The following is a 22,598-nucleotide window of genomic DNA, read 5'->3' on the forward strand; positions in this document are numbered from 1 at the left end:
GCCACCTAAAATTAATGTGTAACAAAGCCCTGTGTCTCCATGCAACACAATGTGGGATTGTGAAGGGGGCAGGGGTGTTCTGCTCCCTGCTTGGCTGAAGTAGTAGAGTCTAGCCTGAGAAACACACTCACTTCAGGGAGGGTGGGTGGGGGTAAGGGGGAATTTTCTTCTGGGAGCAATTATGTTCCTGGGTTATTTTTGTCCTGGAGCAGCTATACACTCATGGTTTCTCCTGGGAGAGCAGCAACTTTCCCAGGAGAAACTGAATGTCTGTACATCATTTAAAACTTCCTTAATGTCACAATAGTAGGGCAATGAAAGAAACTGCCCAGGGAAGTTGTGAAGTCTCCTTCACAAAAAAAATGTTCAAGAGACTAAAAAAGCATTTGACAGATTTAAGAACAGTACACCCTGCATTTATGCATGGGGTTGAACTAGATGACTTGGAGTCCCTACCAGCAGCCCTGTGTTTCAAAGAAATCAGAGAAGCAGAAAAAGCTTCTGTCCTCGTTTAGATCTGGTAAAAACTTAGCCAAAAAACCCCCAGCCTTACTCAGCATATTTATTTTGTGGTAATTTACCTCAGATTTTACTCTGGAGTAAAATTATACCAGCATCCAGGACCAGAGGCATAACAGGGCAGCTACATGTGCTGGGCACCAGCTCTCCACAAGGCATCGTAATGGTGGTGGTAGTGGTGGTGTGACCAGCTGTCAGCTGTAGCAGCAACTATTTATGCACCCTCCCCCAAAAGTGGTACCTGGGGCTCCTGCTCTGGTTGCCCCTACTCAGTTACACTACTGCCCCAGACAGCTGTTTGACCATGTCACCTGAGGTAGCTGTTTGTAGTAGTCATTATTACAGCACCACACCCCTAGGAGTTGGTGAACAAGTAATAGCTTGACTGCACTGAACAAATGGCTGTCCTTGAATTAAATTGACTAGCATTGCATTACTCTGGAATAAATGTATCATGTGCCTGCAGCCCAGCACTAGGACTTGAACCTTCCTGTCAGCATTCACACACTGCTACCATGTGAGACAGGATACTGGATTAGTGGACCTACCATCTGACCTAGTGAATGGCATTTCTTACTTTTCTTAATCGCAAAGGTATTGCTAATCATGGAGGTAGAGACAAGATACTATATGAAGTCAGAAAAAGATAAGCACATCTTGTTAAAGAAGAAATAACTCATTCAATAAATGTAGAAGAGAGAAGAGAAGTTGAGTGGCAAAATCCTTATTTAGGGCATAATCATGGGCTGTGTCTTGCAAAGCACTGGAGCAGCTGGAGGCTCTGAGCACATTCTTCATGGGGAAAATGGTAATTGCAGTTGCTAATCTGTATTCAAGCCCTGATGGTGAAATTTATTTCCAGACTAGTCCATATGATATGCCAAACTACTGGGTCCTGAAATTAAATATCTATTCCTTAACATACAAAAAATAACAACTTTCTCTGTATTCCTATCCACCATTATTTCTTCTGTCACTCTCAGAATACAGTGCACGATTAAAGGTTGGGTATGAACTAGCAAAACAAACAAACAAACTTTTTGCACTCAAGAAACATTGGCCATCCTAAGATTGAAACTGTTAAGAAAAATGCTCCTGAAAGTTTGTAATGAAAATAATGCAACTCATCCACCGTCTAAGCCAGGCATATACTAGAATCTATCGGAAATTACCCACAGATAGCAATATATTCTACTACTCGGATAGCTCTACCACTAAAATATTGCTATTATGGTTTCCTCTTCTTATGTTGTCTTTTTAAAAATAGTTAACCATTCACTTTTTTTCTAGGAGATGACCCATTCTTGGCCGCCACCACTCTCAGCTATTCACACACCTGGAAAAGTGGAACAGAGCAAGTTTTCATTCCCAAACAAGGTAAGTAAGTATTTATAATCTATAAGCAACTCTTTATAATCTATGAACACATTTCTCCAACTCAATATAATTCTGAATTCTGATTCTCTATGGGACCTTCTGTTACTTCTAACTACACATCCAAGCATAAACATTTCTGGACACAGGACATGTACTGGGGTGTTGTAAAGGTTATTGGCATGAGTTTCAGAAAGATGCATTATTCATAAATGGTGAGTGATTAATGAATAATGTAAGTCATCCCATATAAATATCGTGTTTTACCTTTCGGCATCACATGTAGTTTAAGTGCTACAAGCCTATTCCAGAATTATTTTAGAGGGGTATTAAAGTCACAGATCCACAAGCAGGCTGTGGTCATGTGTTGGTCACTTCACCCTTGGAATGGGACAGGGGGTGATTTGGCAGCTGTGATCATGACTGAGCAGTCCTTTTTAGGATCCCCTCTGCTTACTCTGCATTGGGAGAGGGCTAGAAAAAATACTTCAAACATAGGCTATCCCACCTTATCTTACCCAACCAGATAGCAGCTTCCAGAGGGATCACTCAAACTGTGGTCGAAACACAAAAATGTCCTTTGCATCCTGGAATGTATAAACCTTACTAGATGACCCAAGCAGTAACAGACCTGAACATGGAACAGCTATTGTTGCCCAAGAACTCTTGTCAACAACATCAATATTGCTGTGCTCAGTGAGCCCAGACGTGCAGCTGAAGGCCATCTGAGGGAGGAATGGGGTGACTACACATTCTTCTGGAAAGGCCAACCTGCAAACGATAGATGAATACACAGCATTAGTTTCACCATTAAGAACCAGATTGTCAGCTGAATGAGCAAATTCCCTGTTGGCATTAACAAGCACCTCATGACTCCATCTCCAACTGACCAACAATTTGTTTGCTACCATCATCAGTGCATATCAATGCTGAGAAAGAACAAAAAGAATAGTTTTATGCTGACCTTGATGAAATCCTGACTATCATCGCAAAAGAGGATAAAATCATTCTCCTTGGAGATCTCAATGCAAGAGTTTGCCAGGACTTTAATATGTGGAAGAGCACCATATGGAAGGAAGGAATGGGCAAGGCCCATTCCAACAGCATCCTCTTAGTCAGTAAATGTGCAGAGCATGACTTTGTCCTTATTAACACTATGTTCAAACAACATGACAGGTACAAAACAACATGGCAACATCCCAGCTGAAAACAATGGCAGCTTCTCAACTATGTCATTGTAAGAGCATGTGATCTAAAAGACATTCATACCATGCATGTTATGAGAGGAGCCAGTGACTGCTGGACCAATCATAGCTTAGTGAGATCAATCATGCCCATTAGGATTGCGCTGAAACATGGAAAGCAACCCAAATCAGTGCAAAGACAGTGCAGTATCAAACACTTTCAGACCCTTAGACACTGCAAAGCCCTCCAAACACATCTCAGCAAAAAACTCACCAATCTTAGGATTGAAAAAGATAACACTTGTATTGAGGAAGATTGGCAAGCTCTAAAGAAGATCATCCATGAGGCATGTCCAGAATCAACTGGCTTTATCACCTGATGCCATCAGGACTGGTTTGACAAAAACAGTGTTGAGATCAAAGCCCTTCTCAGTTGGAAGAGAAAAGCTTTCTGTGACTGGCAAAACTATCCTATGTCCAGTTAGAAGCAGGGAGCTTCCAGTCAGGGAATTTTTCAACAGCTTAAAGCCGAAGCCCAGAAGATTCAAGGAATCAAAAACAAATGGTGAGAAGAGAAGACAAAAGAAATCCAACAATTTGTTGGCAATCATTTCATATGGAGCTTCTTCATTGCAGTCAAGACTGTGTACAGACCAAGCTCTTGCAGACTTACCCCACTTAGAAGTGAAGATGGCAGTACACTCCTTAAAGACAAATCCATCAGAAAACACTGGATTGAGCACTACCCAAAGCTCCTGAGCCAAGAATCAATGGTGAATTGATGAAACCATTGAATCTACCCCACAGCGTCCAGTAAGGGAAGAACTTGCCAGTCTACCAACCTCTGAAGAAGTCAACCATGTGATAAGATAGAGGAAGAACAACAAAGCTTCTGGCCCTGATAGCATGACAGCTGAGGTCTTCAAAGCTGGTAGGGAAACTATAACCAACAAGTTCCACACACTGCTTCTCATAATCTGGAACACTGAGGAAATTCCAGCTGACCTAAGCAATGCCAATATTGCCACTATTGTTGAAAAGGGAGATAAGTCTGTCTGTGAATACTATCAAGGTATCACCCTCCTCTCCGTCACTGGGAAGAGCCTCACTTGAATGCTGCTGAACCGACTGCTTCCTCTTGCCACAGAAATCCTTCCCAAGTTTCAGTGCATCTTCAGACCACCAAGAGGCACCATGGACATGATTTTTGTGGCTTATTAGATCCAGGAAAAATACCAGTAACAACACCAGGAACTGGATGGGTGTGTCCAGACAAGTGTGGATGTGTGGTATGTGGTGCTGCAGACCTACCTGTGGCACCACACACTGCACATGCAGGCATTCTCCACACTGCTAATTTCCAGTGCGGGAGGGTTTTTTTGACCCCAGGAGATCCTATGGTCAAAAATACCTGCATCTAAAAAAAAGCAGGGTGGCACACATTGAGGCAGCGCACTACCCAAAACCAGAGTCTCACCAGCTGCCATTCTCCAGCTACCAGCCAGGCTCTCTGCTGCAAGACCGCTGCAGCTGCAGCTCCTGGAGGCTCCAGGATCCCAGGTAAGGCTGCCTCCCTTACCCCACCTGAGGCAACATGCCAGTGCTACTACTTGTCCCTGGGGAAACACACATTCCCGCTTGTGGGGATGAGTCCAATACAGCCTTTATCAATTTGACCAAAGCATTCAGCTCTTAACTGTGAGGCTTTATGGAAGATTTTATTAAAGTTTGGCTGCCCAGGGAAATTTATCTCCATCCTATAACTCCTTCAGGACCAGATGACTGCCTTCATCCTATGCAGTGATTCCACTACAGAGCCCTTTGCCATGCAGACTAGTGTCATGGAGAGCTGCATGATCATACCAATGTTGTTTTCCATCTTTCTTGCAGTCATCAAGATGCTCATCCATGACCACCTGCCAAATGGCATTGGCATCGAGTACAAAATGGATAGGAATCTTTTCAATCTCTCCCACCTCGTGCCAAAACCAAAGTTACCTCGGCCTTGATTGTGGGACTTCAGTACATTGTGATGTTGTTGTACATATGGAGGGGAACCTACAAACAGCCCTTAATTGCTTCTGTCAAGCATACCAGTGCCTGGAACTGACCCTTAACATCATAAAAGCAAAGGTGCTTCACCAGCCTGCTCTGGGCCAATCAACTCCCCTGGCGAAGATCCTCATTGACAGACAGAAGCTGGAGAATGTTGAACACCTTGCATACCTCAGCAGCCATCTCTCAAAGAAGGCCAACAATGATGAGGAGATCCAGGATAAGATCCAATGTGCCAGCTCTGCCCTTGGAAGACTGAATCATTGTTCATTCAACAATCATGACATCGGGACTCAAACAAGGTTCTTACTATTTAAGACTGTGGTAATCGCAACTCTACAGCTGCAAAGCTTGGGTGACCTACAGGGATCATCTGAAAAGCCTGGAACACCTTCACCAGCACTACTTCCAGAAGTTCCTTGGGATAAAGTGGGAGGATCATTGCATAAATGCCAGTGTCCTCACCAATGCTAACACCACCACTGTGGAAGTGACAATTATTCAACATCAGTTACAGTAGACTCTACATGCATGCCTGAGGCATGTTTTCCAAAATAAGTGCTATACTCCCAGGACAAGGACAAAGAGCATGTGGTGGCCAGAAGAAATGCTTCAAGGACACCCTCAAAGTGAACATTAAGAAGGGTGCCATTGACCCCACAAATTGGGTAAGACTAGCTCGGAACAGGGCTACATGGCGATTTCTTGTGAGAGAAGGTACATCCTACTTTGAGGAAAACCATCTCACCCTGGGGGCAGAAAAAATGATGGAGATGGAAGAAAAGGAAACAAGACTGAGAAATCCATAATCCAACTCTCCCTTTAACCACCACCTGTGACATTTGCCAGAGAGTCTGCAATTCTAGCATCGGCCTTCTTCGCCAATAATGGATTCATTTACAATTGTGATAGGGTGGCTGGTGTGCCTGTCCCACCACCTGAGAGGCAGCTTGCATGTGGTGATGGGGGCTGATTAGAGACTCATCTGACCAGAAGGGGGCCAGGCTTGAGTCAGATAAGCCCGGAGTCTAAGCCAGTCAGGCAATCCAGCCCTGAGAGCCATGAAAGTAGGGGCTCCTGGCAGCAGGGCTCCGGAGCTGACAGTAGAACTGGGTAAGTAACTCTGCAGGCCTGGGAAAAGAGGAAGTTACCAGGGACAGAAGGAGGCTTGTTTATGCAGGCAGGTGGGGGTGAGGGAGGTCTCAACTGGCTTGAGGGCAGAGCCAGGGCCCAGGAGGGGCCAAAGGTCAAGGAGAGATCACAACCAGAGACTGCCAGAGCCAGGGAGCCTGGAGATCTCAATTGGTTCACGAGCAGGGCCAGGGCCCAGAAGGGGCCAAAGGTCCAAGAGGGATCCAGCTGGAAACTGAGCCCAAGTGGGTCAGGTCAGGCCAGGGAACCCAGAGATGTCAACTGGCCTGAGGGTGGGGCCAGAGCCCAGGAGGGCCTAAATTGGTGATCCAGGAGGGACCACAGTGGTCCAGGAGGGACCCCTGTCAGAGCCAGAGAGACTGGAAATCTCAACTGGCCCCAAAGCAGGGTCAGGACCCAAGAAGAACTAGAGGTCCAAGAGGGACCACTGACAGAGACTGATAGGGTCAGGGACCAACAGTTAGGGAGGCTGGAGCCTAGAAGCCAGATCCAGTGCCATCAGCCTGAGCTAAAAGGCACAGCAATAGCATAAGGGGAGGAGGCCAATAAGCCCAAGACCCCTACAAGGTGAATAACTGTAAAATAACACCCGCAAGGCATAGGGCATGGTGTAGGAGACAATGGAGCTACACAATGAGCCTTTAAGGTTACAGGTGCTTTGCAGGGGCACAGACAGGCTGCGAGGGCCTACTGAGTTTGAATGTTGAATTGAGACTATTGGCATCCAGAAGGGACTTGGTGGCAACTTGCACAGATTAAGGCTCACTCTAAAGCCTGTGGGCAGCCTCCCTTACCTAATCTTCAATAAGAACAAGGCATGGTGGGTAAGCAATCAAGGGAGGGCTACATGAGAGACCAGGCAGGAGCCACACAGTTACCAGAGGGTGTCACAGCTCCCCCTGGGGCTCAAACCTGTCACAACAACCTTTTACTTGACCTGGAGGAGTGATCATCCTCAACTGTGAAGGATCACTGAAGAAGCAAGTTTTTAAAGATTTAGTAGTACTATTGTTTGTAACCTTCTGTGCCTAAAACCAAGCTCTTTTAGTCAGCCTATGTCCACTATATAGACTTCAGAGGGAAATACATTTATAACTTTTAAACCTTTAATGATTTATCAAAAGTAAAATATCTCTTCTGTGAATAATAATGTTGTGATTTTTAACTATCAGGGCTGTGAATAAAAGCCAATTGCCATAGTGCAGAAGAATCTGAAGGAAATCTCTCTCTGATAGGTTGTTTTAAAAAAAAAAAGCAGCTGCTCAAAACTGATAAGAAATTTAAGAAGTTGGTCCAGTGGGAGATGGATCAGTGATCTGCCATCAGGTGAGGTGATCAGAGGTGCAAGACAAAATTAACACAATGCATGGCTCTGCCGTTTATCACATAAATATCACCACCTCACCTTCAAAGGTGTATATGCAATCATCAGTATGTATACTTATAGAGATGGCTGGTGCATATATATACAATATATGTAGGTCAGGGATGTCAAGCATATGGCCCTCATGCTGGATCTGGGCCATGGAGCTACTCTATCCAGTCTGCCAGGCTGTTGGCAGGCCACCAGAAGTTGGGGAAGTGACTGGGATGGAGTGGCCTGCTGCAGAATCTAGGGATCTAAGGCCGCTCTGGACATGGCGATCAGTGGCAGGAGAGCAAGCAAGAGCTAATCCATCCCTGGTCATCCCTGTTGTGACTATCGTGGCTCTACCTCAGCATTTCCCAACCTTTTTTGCCCCACGGCACACTTACCTAAATAAAAAAGCACTGCAGCACACCAGACACAGAGCGAGGGGGGCAGGGCTGGTGCACAGTCAGCCGGACACCTCAGCACACCGGTTGGAAACGTTGCTCTACCTCCTTGGCTGCCAGCCCCACCACCACTCCATACTGGAACCTCTGCCACCATCACTGCTGCCAGGTGCCCCTTGTCAGAGCCAGAGATGATGCCACAAGGTCTGGGTCCAAGCTGGAGCTGCTGGGCTGGATCTGTAATTAACTGTAATATATATCATTACAGTGCCATGTGAATAATTATTTTATTATACAGCATTGATCTTTTTATGTACCCACTGCCATGTATTTTGTCTCACTGAGACTTATCCTAATATTTCGAAGCCTTGAGAATGTTCATGGAGCTACTATTTGCTTTAAAATAACCTGCCAGAGAAATGTTTCCTCCTCTCTCACCTAGATGGTAATTCCTCCCCAAGGGAGGTAATTCTAAGCTTGCCTGTATCTGTACCTGATATTTGTGCATATAATATCATAATTGCACTGTCACACAGCCCTGTGTGACTAGAAATTGATATTCTATAGTGATACTACAAGATGCAAAGATTTCTTAAGGTGATCTCTTTCATTGGACTGATTGCATAGTTGGGATAGATATGTAGTTAATGTGCAATTGGTCCAAAAAAAGAGATCACCCTAAGAAATCCTTGTATCTTGCATAATTCCTGAACCATCATGGCTACAACATCACTCCATCATGCTGGACTTTAAATTGCAACAGATTTTAGATGTAGAAAACTATGACTTAATTTAATTTAATTTAACTCTCCTTAATGGCAGAGTTGCAGAGGCAGTAAACAGAAAAAAAAAGACATTTTTCAAAAAGTGGAAGACATCCTAGTGAGGAAAATAAAAAAGAGCTTAAACTCTGGCAAATCAAATCTAAAACTTTAATAAGACATGTTAAGAAAGAGTTTGAAGAAGAACTTGCTAATGACACAAAACGTAACATTAAAAAAATCTTTAAATATATTAGAAGCCAAAAACTTGCCAGGGAGTCAGTTGGGTCTTTGGATGATCAGGGTGTAAAAGGGACACTGAAGGATGATAAGGCTATTGCCTAGAAACTAAATGTATTTTGCATCTGTCATGACTGTGGAAGTTGTTAGGGAAACTTCATCACCAGATCCATCTTTTCTAGGGACAACTTAGTGACCCAAATTGAGATTTCAGTAGATGAGGTTGAAGAAGAGGAAAGTGATAAATTAAATAGTAGCATTCACCCTGGGGTCCTGAAGGAGCTCAGATCAGAACTCCTAACTATAGTATGCAATCTATCACTAAAAGTAGCCTCAGTAGGACTAGAGGGTTGCCAATGTGACTCCCATATTTAGAAAAGGCTCTAGAGGGAATGTAGGGAACTACAGGCCAATAAGCCTAATTTCTGTTCCTGGAAAATTGGTAGAAACAATAATTTAAAAAAAGAATTGCTCAGCATATGGATAAACGTGGCTTCCTGGGGAGCAATCAACATGGCTTTATCAAAGGAAAACCATGCTTCACTAAGCTACTAGAGTTCTTTGAGGTGTCAGTAAGCAGGTGGTTCAGGGTAATCCAGTTGACATAATATATTTGGACTTCCAAGAAGCTTTTGATAAGGTCTTCCATCAGAGGTTCTTAATGAAGCTAGCTAGTGCTAGTCGCAGAATTACAGAGAACATCCACTCGTGGATTAGAGATTGGTTTGAAAATAGAATGCAAAGAGTAAGTATAAATAGTCAGTTTTCAGGGTGGAAAGAAGTAAGCAGCACGGTCCCCCAGGGATCTGTGTTGGAACCAGTGCTGTTTAACATATTCATAAATGATCTGGAAAAGGGGTTGAGTAGGGAGATGGCCAAATTTGCAAGTGACACAAAATTATTAAAAGTGGTAAAGACTAAGGTGGACTGTGAGGACATACAGAAGGATCCGGCACAGTTGAGCAAATGGTCAACTAAATGGCAGATGAAATTCAATGTAGATAAATGTAAAGTGATGAACATGGGCCAGAATAACCCAAACCATACCTACACTATGTTAGGTAGGTATAGTTAGCTGTTACCACACAGGAAGCTGTACATAACCTGTTACAACATAGGAAAGAGATCTAGGAGTTGTTGTGGACAGTTCACTGAAAATATCAGCTCAGTGCCCAGCAGCCATCAAAAAGGCAAACAAAATGTTAGTGGTTATTAAGAAGGAAATTGTAAACAAAGTGGAAAATATCATTGTGCCCCTTTATAAATCCATGATGTGCCCACACCTTGAATACTATGCCTAGTGCTAGTCTCTGCACCTCAAAAAGTATATAGGAGCACCAGAGAAGGTACAGAGAAGGGCAAAAAGGATGCTTAGTGGTATAAAAAGGCTTCCATCTGAGGATAGAGTCTAAAGAGTCTAGGCCTATTCAGTTTAGAAAATAGAGTCTGGGGTGGGGTGACATGATAAGGGTTTACAAAATGCTAAATGGCAAAGAGAAAGTAAATAGGGATGTATTATTTACTGTCTCTCACAATAGAAGAGCTAGTGGTCACAAAAGGAAACTAGCAGGTAGTAAGTTTAAAACTAGCAAAAGGAAGTTCTCTTTCCACAGCATGTAATTGAAGTGTAGAACTCATTGCCACCAAGTGTTGTGGAAGCTGACAATTAAGCCACATTCAAAAAGGAATTGGATAAATTCTTGGAAATATTGGAGTATGGGAGTTAGGGGCACAGCCACCGAATCAGAACTTCCTCAACCTTAAATGCTGGAGGCTGCAAGTGAGAGAGGAACAGTGGAAAAAAATAAACCCTAGTCAAACCCAGTTCGCTCTCCCTTTCAGCATTCACTGTGCTACTGTATGACCCAGGCCTATTTGATGTTCATAAAGATTATGGATAAAGGCCCATCATGAAATACTATAAGCCTCCATTAATAAAGGACACCGGAGACACATCAACTAGTTCTGGGGAAAAAATAAAGAGAAAACAGGAAAGGGAGTGAGGTCACAGGTTAATAACAAGGAATCCAGAAGGGAACATCGAGCAGAACACATTGACTAGCACCCACTGCCTCCTGAAGTCAAGGGATCCTTAAGCAGTGAAAGTGTGCCCAGAATCATGAGCAGAGGAGTGACAGGAAAACAGTCCACACTTGCCTGGGTTCCTCCCAGCCACAGCCTTTTTCCCAGTCTTGTAGATAGCCAGCCTGGCCAGAGCAAGGAGAAGGTTGGCCAGGAAGACCTGGGACTTGGCGGGGCCACAGATGAAGAGTGCATAACAAAAAAGTTATACACTCTCCATGGAGCAGTGCAGCCAGAACCTCAGCAGGACATTCTGGAGGAGGCAGAAAATGAGCTGCAATCTAGTGCACTCAGGGAGGTGTGTGCTGGGATCTACCTCTGTTGGCAAAGAGGCAGGTGTCAGAAGTGTCCATAAAGAGTACCAGATAAATGCCCATGGCAACAGCTCTGTGAAGGAGCCACTAGCTGAGGCCCCAGGTGGCTCTTGGGATCAGGATGGAATATGGATTTGTTCCCTGGAGACTCTCACCCCTGTCCTGCTGAAACAGCAGCTCTGTGACTAGCTCCAGAGGGCTGAGGGATAGCAAGCCAGTCTGCCTCCATACAGCCCATTGCTGCCAAATCTACATGCTTGTGCTCTGGTCACACGACATGGTCATTATAGGTAAGGGCAGCCTTTACTTCGTGGAGTAAGCAGTAGGGAGCACACAGCCTTGGCAGCTCCATGCCCTGGGCCAACAGAGAGAAATCTGCCCACCCTTACCTGACACAGTCCAGGAGGTCCCTGATATGAGTGAGGTTGTCCAGAATCATCCTCCAGTGCACCCAGGGCACCTCCATTGCTGGCACCATGAGCTGTGGGTTTTTCAGCAGGTGCTTGGTGAGGAGGTTGGTGCCCTGGGCAACCATCTCTGAACCTGGAGGTAGAGACCAGCCTCCAGGCCTTGATGTCCTCGTCGAAATCCAGCAGATCCTCCAAGTCCCACCTAGGAAGACCTCATAGGTAGAAGAGCTGCCGGTCATGTCAGAACCCCTGGAGGTGGTGGAGAAAGGTGTGACTGATCAGGCACCATGCCACCTGGCTACCAGCACCATACATGAACATCTGCAGGGCCTGAAGGTGGAAGGTATAGGCGTGGCTTCAGAGGCAGACCAGGCTTTGCCTGCCCTCACTCAAGTAGAAGCTCAAGAGACCTGCAAAGACCCAATGCCATCCTGATCAGAAGAACCCCAATGCCCATCTCTGGACACTGGCCAGGAGCTCTAGGAGAATGGTCAGGGTGTTGAAACAGTGCCAGAGCATGAACAGGACCAGCTGGTTGATAATCAATCAGCACCATCCCATGAACGAGAGGCACTGCATCAGGCTCATCCATGCGTGAATCTACCCAGACACTGATCTCTTGTTGGTTCTAGTTCTCTGGCAGGGTGACTGGGGGACAAGTAAACCCCCAGATAGAGCAGCAAGCTGACATTCCATTGGGTGTTTTGGGGCACAGATGGGAGTGAACCCACCTGCCACCCATCACCCAGTGTCAGACCAGATATCTTGACCCAGTTGACCAAGGCAGAGGAGGTGGCTGAGTAGATGGATTGGCAGGCTTCCACCTGTGCCAAATTATCCAGGTCCTGATGGCAAGGAGCACATATTCAGTGTACACTGATAAGACCATACTCATGGTCAGCTCCTCAAGCACCAGCCTCACCAACTTCTTGTGCAGCAGGCAAAGGAACAGCTTGAGGGTGACGGCAGAGAGCTGGTCTGACAGTGGACAACCTTGATGCACTCCACACCCAAATGGGATGGACTCTGTTGCTGTCCACTTGAGCTTGACCATGCACTCTGCAGAGGTGCACAGGATCTGGAGAAACTTCATGAAGTGGAGACCAAAGCCAAATGCTCCCAGTGTGCCTGTGAGGTACCTATGATACAACCTGTCAAGTGCCTTTTCCTACTCGAGGGGCAAAAGGGCAAATGGTAGTCTCTGTGAGCAAGCTTGATGAAGTCCCACACCAGGTACAAGCTGTCAAAGATGGAACTCCCTGGAACCCTGTATGTATGTCTGTTCAGGCTGAATCAGGTCTGCCTGCATGGACCTCAGGCACAGTGAGATGGCTGTTGCTATGTTAGTCTGTACAGAGGAGCGAGACTAGGTACAGGTTCTTCAGGTCACAGGGGTCCCCCCTTCTTGGGCAGCAGGGTCAGGACAACCCTCCTGCATGACTAGGGGAGCTCCATGCACCCTGGCATGACCTGGCAGGCACCAGCATCAGTCGGATCCGACAAGAAAAGCATTGCATAGAAAACCTTCACCCTTTCTTGCAGTTCACTGGGATCTATGAGGGGGTGCTGTCCTCTGCCACAAGGCAAGTGATGTACTTTTTTCTGCTATATGAGTCAGGGTGTTTTGTAATCTCCACAGAGGCATTGGTTGTTGGCTACAGATAAGGCTGGGGACTTCAACTGAGGTGTGCTAATTCTCCTGCTAGGAGCAAATCTGGAGGTTCCTGGGTAGATGGTCTTGCCTTTCCACTTAGGGTCAGGCCAATCACCATATTTGGGGGCAGGAAGAAAATTTACCTCATGGTCACATTGGTATGGACTGTGGGTATTTTTGCCTTCCTCTATAGTGGGGGTGTGGCCCTCTACTCAGGTCCTCTTGAGCATATATTGACAACATTTTATAGAAGCAGGACAATTACTGCCAGGGTTCCCCTAATTTACCTGTGGCAGGTTAGGGTATTAAGTCTATGTTGTTTCAGGTTTGTAGGTAGCCTTACGTAGAGTTTAGATTGTGGTTGTATAGGGATGATCCTGCCTCAGGTATGGGGTTGGACTAGATGACCTCTGGAGGTCCCTTCCAGCCATACTTCTCTATGACAGCTATACATTCTTGGCACCCCTCCTCTTTGCAAGGGCATACAAGAAGGGGAGCTGCAGTCCATTTCCTGGAACAGCTGGATGTGCGAGTGAAAGAATACACTATGGGGGTGGCAGTCGTCCAGAGCTGGGAGCTCTTCCTGCCTTTCCTGATACTCTCCACAGAGCAACGTGTTGTCTGGGTTGGTGGCCAGATGCCTCTCCAGCTCCAGCACTTCCCCCTTGAGCTGATCTCTAGCCACCTCCTGCTGTTGAGTGCTGTCGGGTGTGCCTCCAGGTGTAGTGGCAACAGCACTGGAGAGACCACATCTGTAGTACAGTGTTCAGTTTTGGGCACTCTACTATAGAAAGGATGTGGACAAATTGGAGAGAGTCCAGCAGAAGGCAACAGAAATGGTTCAGGGGTGGGGGGGACATGACTTAAGAGGAAAGACTGAGAGAACTGGGCTTATTTAGTCTAGAGAAGAGACAACTGAGAGGGGATTTAATAGCAGCCTTCAACTACCTGAATGGGGGTTCAAAAGAGGATGGAGCTAGACTGTTCTCAGTGGTGGCAGATGACAGAACAAGGAACAACGGTCTCAAGTTGCAGCAAGAAAAGTTTAGGTTAGATATTAAGAAGAATTTTCTCACTAGAAGGGTAGTAAAACACTGGAACAGATTACCCAGAGAGGTGATAGAAGCTCCATCCTTGGAGGTTTTCAAAACCCAGCTAGACAAAACTTTGACTGGGATGATCTACTTAGGGATGTTCCTGCTTTGAGCAGGGTGTTGGACTAGATGACCTCCTGAGGTTCCTTCCAACCCTAATTTTCTGTGATTTTATGACACCTTGCAAATAAAGGATTTTTTTGCAAAAACATAATTAATCTAATAAAAGATATAACCTCTACCATGAGTCCTAAATCATATTAAAGCACTGTTATGGCTCACTCTGAGCTTGCAGAGCTACATGTTAAATAAGGCACCTGCTTTGCAGATTCAGATATGAAACCATGATTTCAAGAAGTGTTTAAAAGTGTTTCAAAATATTCCTAAACTAGAGTTTTAAAATATATATGGTATGTTCATGTTACACAATATCAGACAATGGGCACCTACTGCCCAAAAGCCTGTCTAGCAGCTCTCCCAACTATACAGCCTCTAAAAAAAGCCATTTCGTGACAATCCCAGTGTAATGGTGAGTGCGATAACAAAATTTTACTGGCATTCACTTGGAATGACCTACACAACTCGAGGGGCTTTCCTCATGATGAGCACTGTGGCCATCTTGAACTTGTTTTGATGAACCTGTAGACCATCCCAGATAATTATAGATTCCCTATAACATATACTTGTGTCTGATAATAGAGAAGTAGTGAAGGGTCCAGCAAAGAATTTAAATTCAGGCTATAAGCCCTACCCCTTACTTCCAAGCAGTATATAGGAGCTGAGAAAAACCACATTTGTTCTTTGTGGGCATATCTACAAGTGCGCTTTAATGTGCAGTAATCTGTTTACTGTGTATTAAAGCATCACATAAAAAACATGTTATTACACCAATGCACAGTAAAATAGGCTACTGTGCATTAAAGGTCACCTAAAAAACATTCATTTGTGCTACTGCACATTAGGGCAGCCTAATGAGCATAAAGTTAGTACCTCTGGGCACTTTTACCTGTGCTTCGGGGGTCGGGGGCGGGGCTGAGCTCTAAGAGCCGTTCTAATTAAAGCGCCACAGTATCTCTTTCATTAGTTTCCCAGCACTTCAAAATGATGGCAAGGGCACTTAAACTAAAGCTTGTTTGATGAGCTTTAGTTCAAACACTCCCGCTGCCATTTTGAAGCATGGGGACACTAATACACAAGATGTGGAGGCTGGCTGGAGTGCAGTTATTACCACGTGCTTTAATTACCATGTGCTGTAATTACAGCGCATCAGAGCAGCCCCATAGCACGTCTCCAGGCATGCTTACATTGAAGGTACTAACTTTAATGCACATAAGGAAAAGCACATTAATGCACAAATGGACATTAGACTAGCTTAGGTCAGTTTTTTTAACAACTGTCTCACCCAGATCAGTAAGCTATAGTGATGGACTCCAAAGAAAGCAGCAGCACATAAAGCATCCTTCAACTAGAGAAAGCATCACTGAGACCCAGGGGTGAGATACAGAGGGAGAAGAGTACATTGATCATCTTCATTCTTAGGAGCTCAGAGGACTCCTGTCTTGTTAGGAAGATACAAAGAATTTTTGCTCATTCTTTCCATTAAAATTGAATATCAACATCATTAATTCTCACACATAGTGAACTACTTTTAACCTGTATCTCAAATAATTAGTGGTCTGACAGGTTGAGACTTGCAGTTTATTAATTAGGCTATTAAAGTTTCAGAGACTCACAATTGCAGCCAGGCTCAATTTGAAATCAGTCTAGAAATTAAAGGTAAATAACCAGGTTTTAAATAAAATTTTATATATACTGCATACATGACATAAAAATTAAATGTGCATTAATGTTAAGAGTCTGAGTAAAATTCATAATAAAAGGAAATGCAGTAACAAGCTATTCATCCTCTCCCCCTGTACCAGAAAGAGAGAACATTAAGAAAGCAGACTAGAGAACATCCTTTTACATAATGAAGAGCATAAAGTTACATTTTGTCTGTAATTTTGAATTTTCCTTCTTTGTGGAATTAATGTATTCTCTCAGATTTACTAGGAAGGGGCCTATCCTTTTCTTCTTCATTTTTCAGTGTTCACAGATAATTGAATCAGTATGGAAAGTGACACCCCACATATGCTTTTTTCTTCCTGTGTGATATATTAGTATGCAAAAATAATTAGACCTTGTTTGATTGTAGTTTTATTACAAACATCTTAATAAATAAACTTTAAATGAATAATTTAATCTGGTAAATAAGAGCATGCTTGACACCAGTAAAAATAAGCTTTCATGTTCAGGCATTCGTTCTTTAATCTATTGTATGAGACAAGGATGCTGTTAATTCTGGTACCTTCATTGTTCTTTAAATTTCATAACGATTTCATACATCTTGGGTGTGTCTACATGAGCACCACACTGTGCAGTTGGTACTGCACAGTTACTTAGTACTTGGTGAAGTACTAAATGAAAACCCAATTTACTTCTCAAGGGCGCATCTACATGAGACAGTGTGTTACCATAGTAACAAGCTACAGCGATGTAGCTCGTTGCTGTGGTGATGTAGTATTGGCAGGCACTAACTGTGATGCCACTGCTACTGCACAGTAGCAACAAGCTACTGCACAGTAGGGTCAGAAACAACCCATGTGCTGCTGGGACTGCACAGTGCTGGCAGATACTGTGCAGTCATTTAGTACTTGCTAAATGAGCAAGTTAAATACAGAACCAGAAGTTGACAACCTGATTTGTTTCTCAAGGGCACATCTACACAAGACTCTACATTGCCGTAATGACAAGCTGCAGCAACGTAGCTCATCACTACAGCAAGGTAGCATCAGTGAGCACTAACTGTGATGCCACCGCTACTGCACAGTAGCAACAAGCTACTGCACTGTAGGGTCAGAAACAACCCGTGTGCTGCTGAGACTGTGCAGTACTGGCAGGTACTAGTGCACAGGCCCAGCAGCGCACAGGTCATTTCCAAACCCAAGCATTTAACTTGTTGCTACTGTGCAGTAGCAGCAGTGTCATGTTTAGTGCCCATCATGGTTAGTGCTTGTTGCTACTGTGCAGTAGTGGCAGCATCATGGTGAGGACCTGCTGACACTGTGTCATCGTAGAGATGAGCTACGTCATTGTAGCTTGTTGCTACAGCTACTTAGCATGTCTTGTAGATGTGCCCTGGCGAAGCAAATCAGGTTCTTGGTTTCTGGTTCTGTATTTTACGAGGTAATCCATCACGCTGGTATCTTGGTCCTACTTTCTCTACTCTTGAAAATCCACTGTCCTTTCACAAGTTTATTTAATCTGTTTTATCTGTTTGGGGATTAACTAATACTTTTTTCTCTTGCTTTTAAAAATCTGGAACAAGTAAATTTAAAAAAGAATAACAGGACTGAGAAACTCAGCTTTCCTCATAGAATTATTTTAAAGATTTTTTTTAAAAGTGCCTAAGAAGGTGCACAGTTTGGAGTTAACACAGTCCTTGGATTCTTTATTCCATTACACTCCACTTTTATCATTGAAAGATTGGAGTAACAAAGTAAAGAATCAAGACCCTTTTATTTAAAGGGTTTGTTTTTTTTAAAGTAAAAATGTCTTCAGGAAAAGGAGGAATCATTTTGTTCAGTTACACCTCATTTATTTCATTGATGTCAAATTTGAGTACGTACCCTGCCAATGAAAGAAAGTAGAACACCGCATTCCAATTGCAGTGTGAGTATATAACAGGGGAATGAGCTATTCCTTAACTGCAACAATTTTAAAGTATTGTGGAGAGCCATACTAGGAGGAACATAAGAATATAGTGCCAAACTAGCTACCCATTTAGCCATCCAAGTAGCCTGTCTCTGACACTGGCAGGAATGGATGCTTTAGAGAGAGAGCATGTAGACAGGGTATATCTAGAGTGATCTATCCCATGTCATACCCTCTGTGGCATCTACCATTATTGGTTTAGAGGTGCCAGAGGATACACCCTTGACTGTTCTGTTTAACAGCTGTCAATGAATCTATTTTCCATGAATTTGCCTAGTCCCTGACCGGGCTATACAATCTGCCTTTACAGTCTGCTGTGGTAATGAGTTCCACAAGCTAACTACATGCTGCATAAAAAGTACTTTACCTTGTTAGTTTTAAACCTGTCTCCTGCTAATTTCAGTGGGTACCCATTGGTTCTAGTATTCTGGGACTGAGTGAGTAACAGTTCCCCATAAACTTTGTCCATACGCTTCATGCTTTGATTGACCTCTGTTGTATTCCCCCACCACCTTTTCCTTTCCATACTTGAACAGTCCTAGCCTTTTCAGCCTGTCCTGGTATGACATCTGCTTCATACCTCTTATTATCTTGGTTGCCCTTTTTCATACCTTATGGCACAGGACGGGGTGAGACTGGAGGTTCCAGCTTGGGTAGCGAGAGGTAGAAAGCCATAAGGAACAAAAGAGATGATCATAGGCAGGACTGGATTCCCTCCTTGCACAGCTTGCTGGGGTTAGATAGACAAGACCTACAGGGACTTCTGTCATTGAGCAATTCTTAAACCCTTTTAAAAAACCTTAAGGAAAATTTCAGACAAAAAATTCTGTCAGCACACACAGTTGTGAAAAAACAAAAGAGAAGTCTATCCTCTAATGATATATTACAGCAGTTACTCTGAAAAATGAGAATTATCTATCTAGACTACTCTTCTCTTTTGGCAGACTGATTGTGTACTGCAGTAGCATTCAAATTGAAGTGTGCATGCCCTTTCATCAATACAGCATGCTACTCCTGCCTTCTTAGGATTATATTTAGTCAGAAGAAAAAGACATGCATTTTTATCACTCTGTGACAGCATGAGTGGTAGGATGCTGAGACTCAGTGTGCCCTAAGGGTCATGAGAACCTGCCTGCCTTCCCAACAGCTTTGGAAGCCTTGTATCCCACCTGCCACAATTTTAATGATATACCTGCTATAGACACGTAGTCCATGTCAGAAGGCATCTACTCAGTTGTCTCACTATCTCACATCATTGGGTCACTCTAGGTTCTTCTCTTATCCCCCAAAGTAGTCTTTTCTCTCTGGGCTCCTTAGCCTCCTTTGCCTCTGACCTGCAACTCTGCTAAGCTGCTCTCTCCCCAGGCTTCCCAGCCTGCTAGCCTGCTGGGCCTCTCCCCGGGGTTCCAGACTCAGCAAGCTAATAGCCCAGCCCACTAATAAAGCATCTCAAATAGCTCACGCTTAGGACACTGTCTCCTAGGGGTGTGAAAAACAGGCCTTATTCGATTCAGATTCAGCCTGAATCAGGGACAGTGATTCAATTTGTTGATTCAGATCACTATCCTCGATTCGGCCAAATCCGAATCTGAAGATTCGATGCTGACTCAGAGAATCAGCGATTCGGACATAGACACAGCTTTAAATGTTTTTTCTACATACCTCAGGGTACCAGGTGTGGCTTGTGAATGCTGCAATGCTGGGGTGCATGGAGTGTTCCACAGGAGCAAGGGACAGGGGGGGCCACATGCTCGGTGGCAAACCCAGAAATGGACCGGAAATAGTTCCGGTCCACTTCTGGGTCCACCAGGAAGCATGGTAGGGGCCCCTCCCCATGCCCCTCAGCCCAGCGCTCGGTCATGAGGGGACCCTGGGTGCCCCCCAGACCCAGGAGGCACCAGTCGCTAAGCCAGGGAGGTGCAGGGGGCCCCCCGCAGCACAGTCTCTGACGGACCCGCAAGTGGACCAGAAGTGTTTCTGGTCCACTTCCGGGTCTGCTGCCCAACACACTGGGAGCCCCCCACACTTCTATGGGATGCTCCATCTGCCCCACCATCACAGCATTCATGATCCACCTGGTACTGTGAGGTATGTACAAAAAACATTTAAAGTTATCTCTATGTTCGAACCGCTGAATCTTTCCAAATCGATTCAGAGGGTTCCGATTCAATTTGGAGAGATTAAAGAGTCCTCTGATTCAATTTGGATTCGGCGATTTGGCCACTGAATCAGGCCAAATCTCTGCCAAATAGAATTAGGGACCAAAGCTTTGCACAGCCCTACTGTCTAGTACCTGATAGTCCATGTGCAACTTCATCATACACCACCTGATAGTCCATGTGGGGGCTGCCAGTCCATCATGCCAACAGTCCTCTCATGGCTGCTGGCCTACCATAAGCTCTCAAGTGTTGCTTTCTATAGTAGTCATTCCATAGTGCCACTGCCCTCAGCAGTCCTATGCAGGAGGTGCCTCACACTTCTCAGCACCTTTTGCCCCAATACTTGACCATGTTCTTCTAAGCCCTTCTCCAGATTATGTCACTTGCCACCAGCTTCCTTGCTTCCACTAATTCCCCAAGCCACAGCTCCTCTCTTAGGCTATGTCTCAGCTTAAGACCACTACCATCAGTCTTCAGCTGCAATGTGGGCTGCCCCAAAGGCAATTCCCTGGCTCAGCATGGAAGTAGACTTATATATCCTGGAGTAGGGTGGGGTCAGGGGGTAGGGTCTAGTCTGTGCTTTCTCTCTAAAGGGCACAGATGCCCTTTTTTCTCCAACTTTGTAATGGAAGCCTCAGAAGTGGTTGTTAAATGATAGAACAGTTCCTCAAAAGTAGACCATTTCCAATGTTAAAAAAAATGGATGTCATATTGTGGGACTGGGTAGATTTTAGGTACTATGTCCAGAGCTCTAAACTTCTTAGAACCAGATTAAAAATTAGGTACATTTCAGGTACATTGCTTAGCAGTGAATAACAGGTGCATACTACAGATAAATAGATCTCAAACCAGAGCTGAGGAAGTCCAGTGACCCCGACTTCAAATGTAAAGTCTATGTAGCGTTCAAATTCCAAGTAACCCCAAGTCAATGCTCTAAACATCACTGTAAATCAAAGATGTTGAGAAGTGGCTTGGGATTGAGCCTTTAGACCATGATCATGCCGTCATTCTAGTTAATGTAAAAAGTCATACTGAATTGAATGAAACATGATCATCAGGGATCCAGGTTTTCTGTTTCTTATGGAAAAATGGAGAAAAACACAGATTTTCCCCCTTTACCAGAGGAAAATGTGGATTTCTTATTTTAATGGAGAAACCCATGGATTTTGTAGTTTTGCAAAGAGCTCTCTGCAGGCTGGCAGAGTTCTAGCCTGCAAGGGGCTGGGGGGGAGCAGGAGGAGGGCTGTCAGGTAGTGGGCACCATAGGCACATATATATACACATGGCCAGGCAGCCTGGAGAGCAGCTCTTACAGGTAAGTGGGAGGGTGGGATTGAGGCCCCCATAGGGGGGGAGCTGAGCAGGGCTGAGTCTGGGGCTGCTGCCCAGCCAGGTGCTGTACGGGGCATGGAGCTGCCATGTGTAGCCACAGGGCTCCAGAAGGGAGCAGGACAGGACCGTGGGTCCCCCATGAGGTGCTGGGGGGGCAGGCTGGCACCCCATTACTGTGCTCACCCCCAGAGGGCCTGGGGGGCCTATTTCCCTCAAACCTGTGCATGGGACAGGGGCAGCCATGGGCTGCCCACTGTGGGCTTGGGCTCCTGCCCTGCTGCCCTCCCCCAGGGCCTCCCCAGCTTAGCAGGTGCAACCCGGCACTGCAGAGAACAGCATGGAAGCACAAGGATCTCCTTGCCGCTGTGAGATCCACACTGCCCTGGTGAGGGATCCCCTGCCTGTGCAGGAGCAGCGAGGGGCACAACCCTGGTCCACTGCCCCCACTGCTCCCACACATGCAGGGGATGGGTTGCCAGGTCAGCGTGGAGCTCACAGCAGCAAGGAGATCCCTGTGAGGCCCTGCTGTGTCCTGCCACACCAAGTCACATCTGCTGGGCTGCTGAGTCCCTGGGGGAGGGCAGCAGGGCGGGAGCCCAAGACTGCAGTGGGTAACCCGTGCCTGCCCCCACCCCGTGCACAGATCTGGGGAGCACAGGTCACTCCTCCCCCCTCAGGAGTGCATGCAGCAGCAGGGAGCTGCCATCCCCACCTGAGCCCACAGCAGGCAGCAGGCAGGCAGCAGGGGGGAAACCGGGCT

At 45.3% G+C, this 22,598-nt stretch overlaps 1 protein-coding gene across 1 annotated transcript in view; it reads left to right on the top strand.

The window, feature by feature from the left end:
- The window catches only part of AFF3 (AF4/FMR2 family member 3), a 691,724-nt gene that overhangs the window by 378,236 nt on the left and 290,890 nt on the right, over positions 1–22,598 (top strand). Inside the window, exon 5 of the mRNA XM_019523849.1 lies at positions 1,810–1,896. Within this exon, the coding sequence (XP_019379394.1) occupies positions 1,810–1,896 (87 nt within the window). The remainder of the gene's footprint in view (positions 1–1,809; positions 1,897–22,598) is intronic.

The sequence above is a fragment of the Gavialis gangeticus genome, unplaced genomic scaffold (assembly GCF_001723915.1).
Source record: "Gavialis gangeticus isolate Ggan-Ray unplaced genomic scaffold, GavGan_comp1, whole genome shotgun sequence".
Taxonomy (NCBI): domain Eukaryota; kingdom Metazoa; phylum Chordata; order Crocodylia; family Gavialidae; genus Gavialis; species Gavialis gangeticus.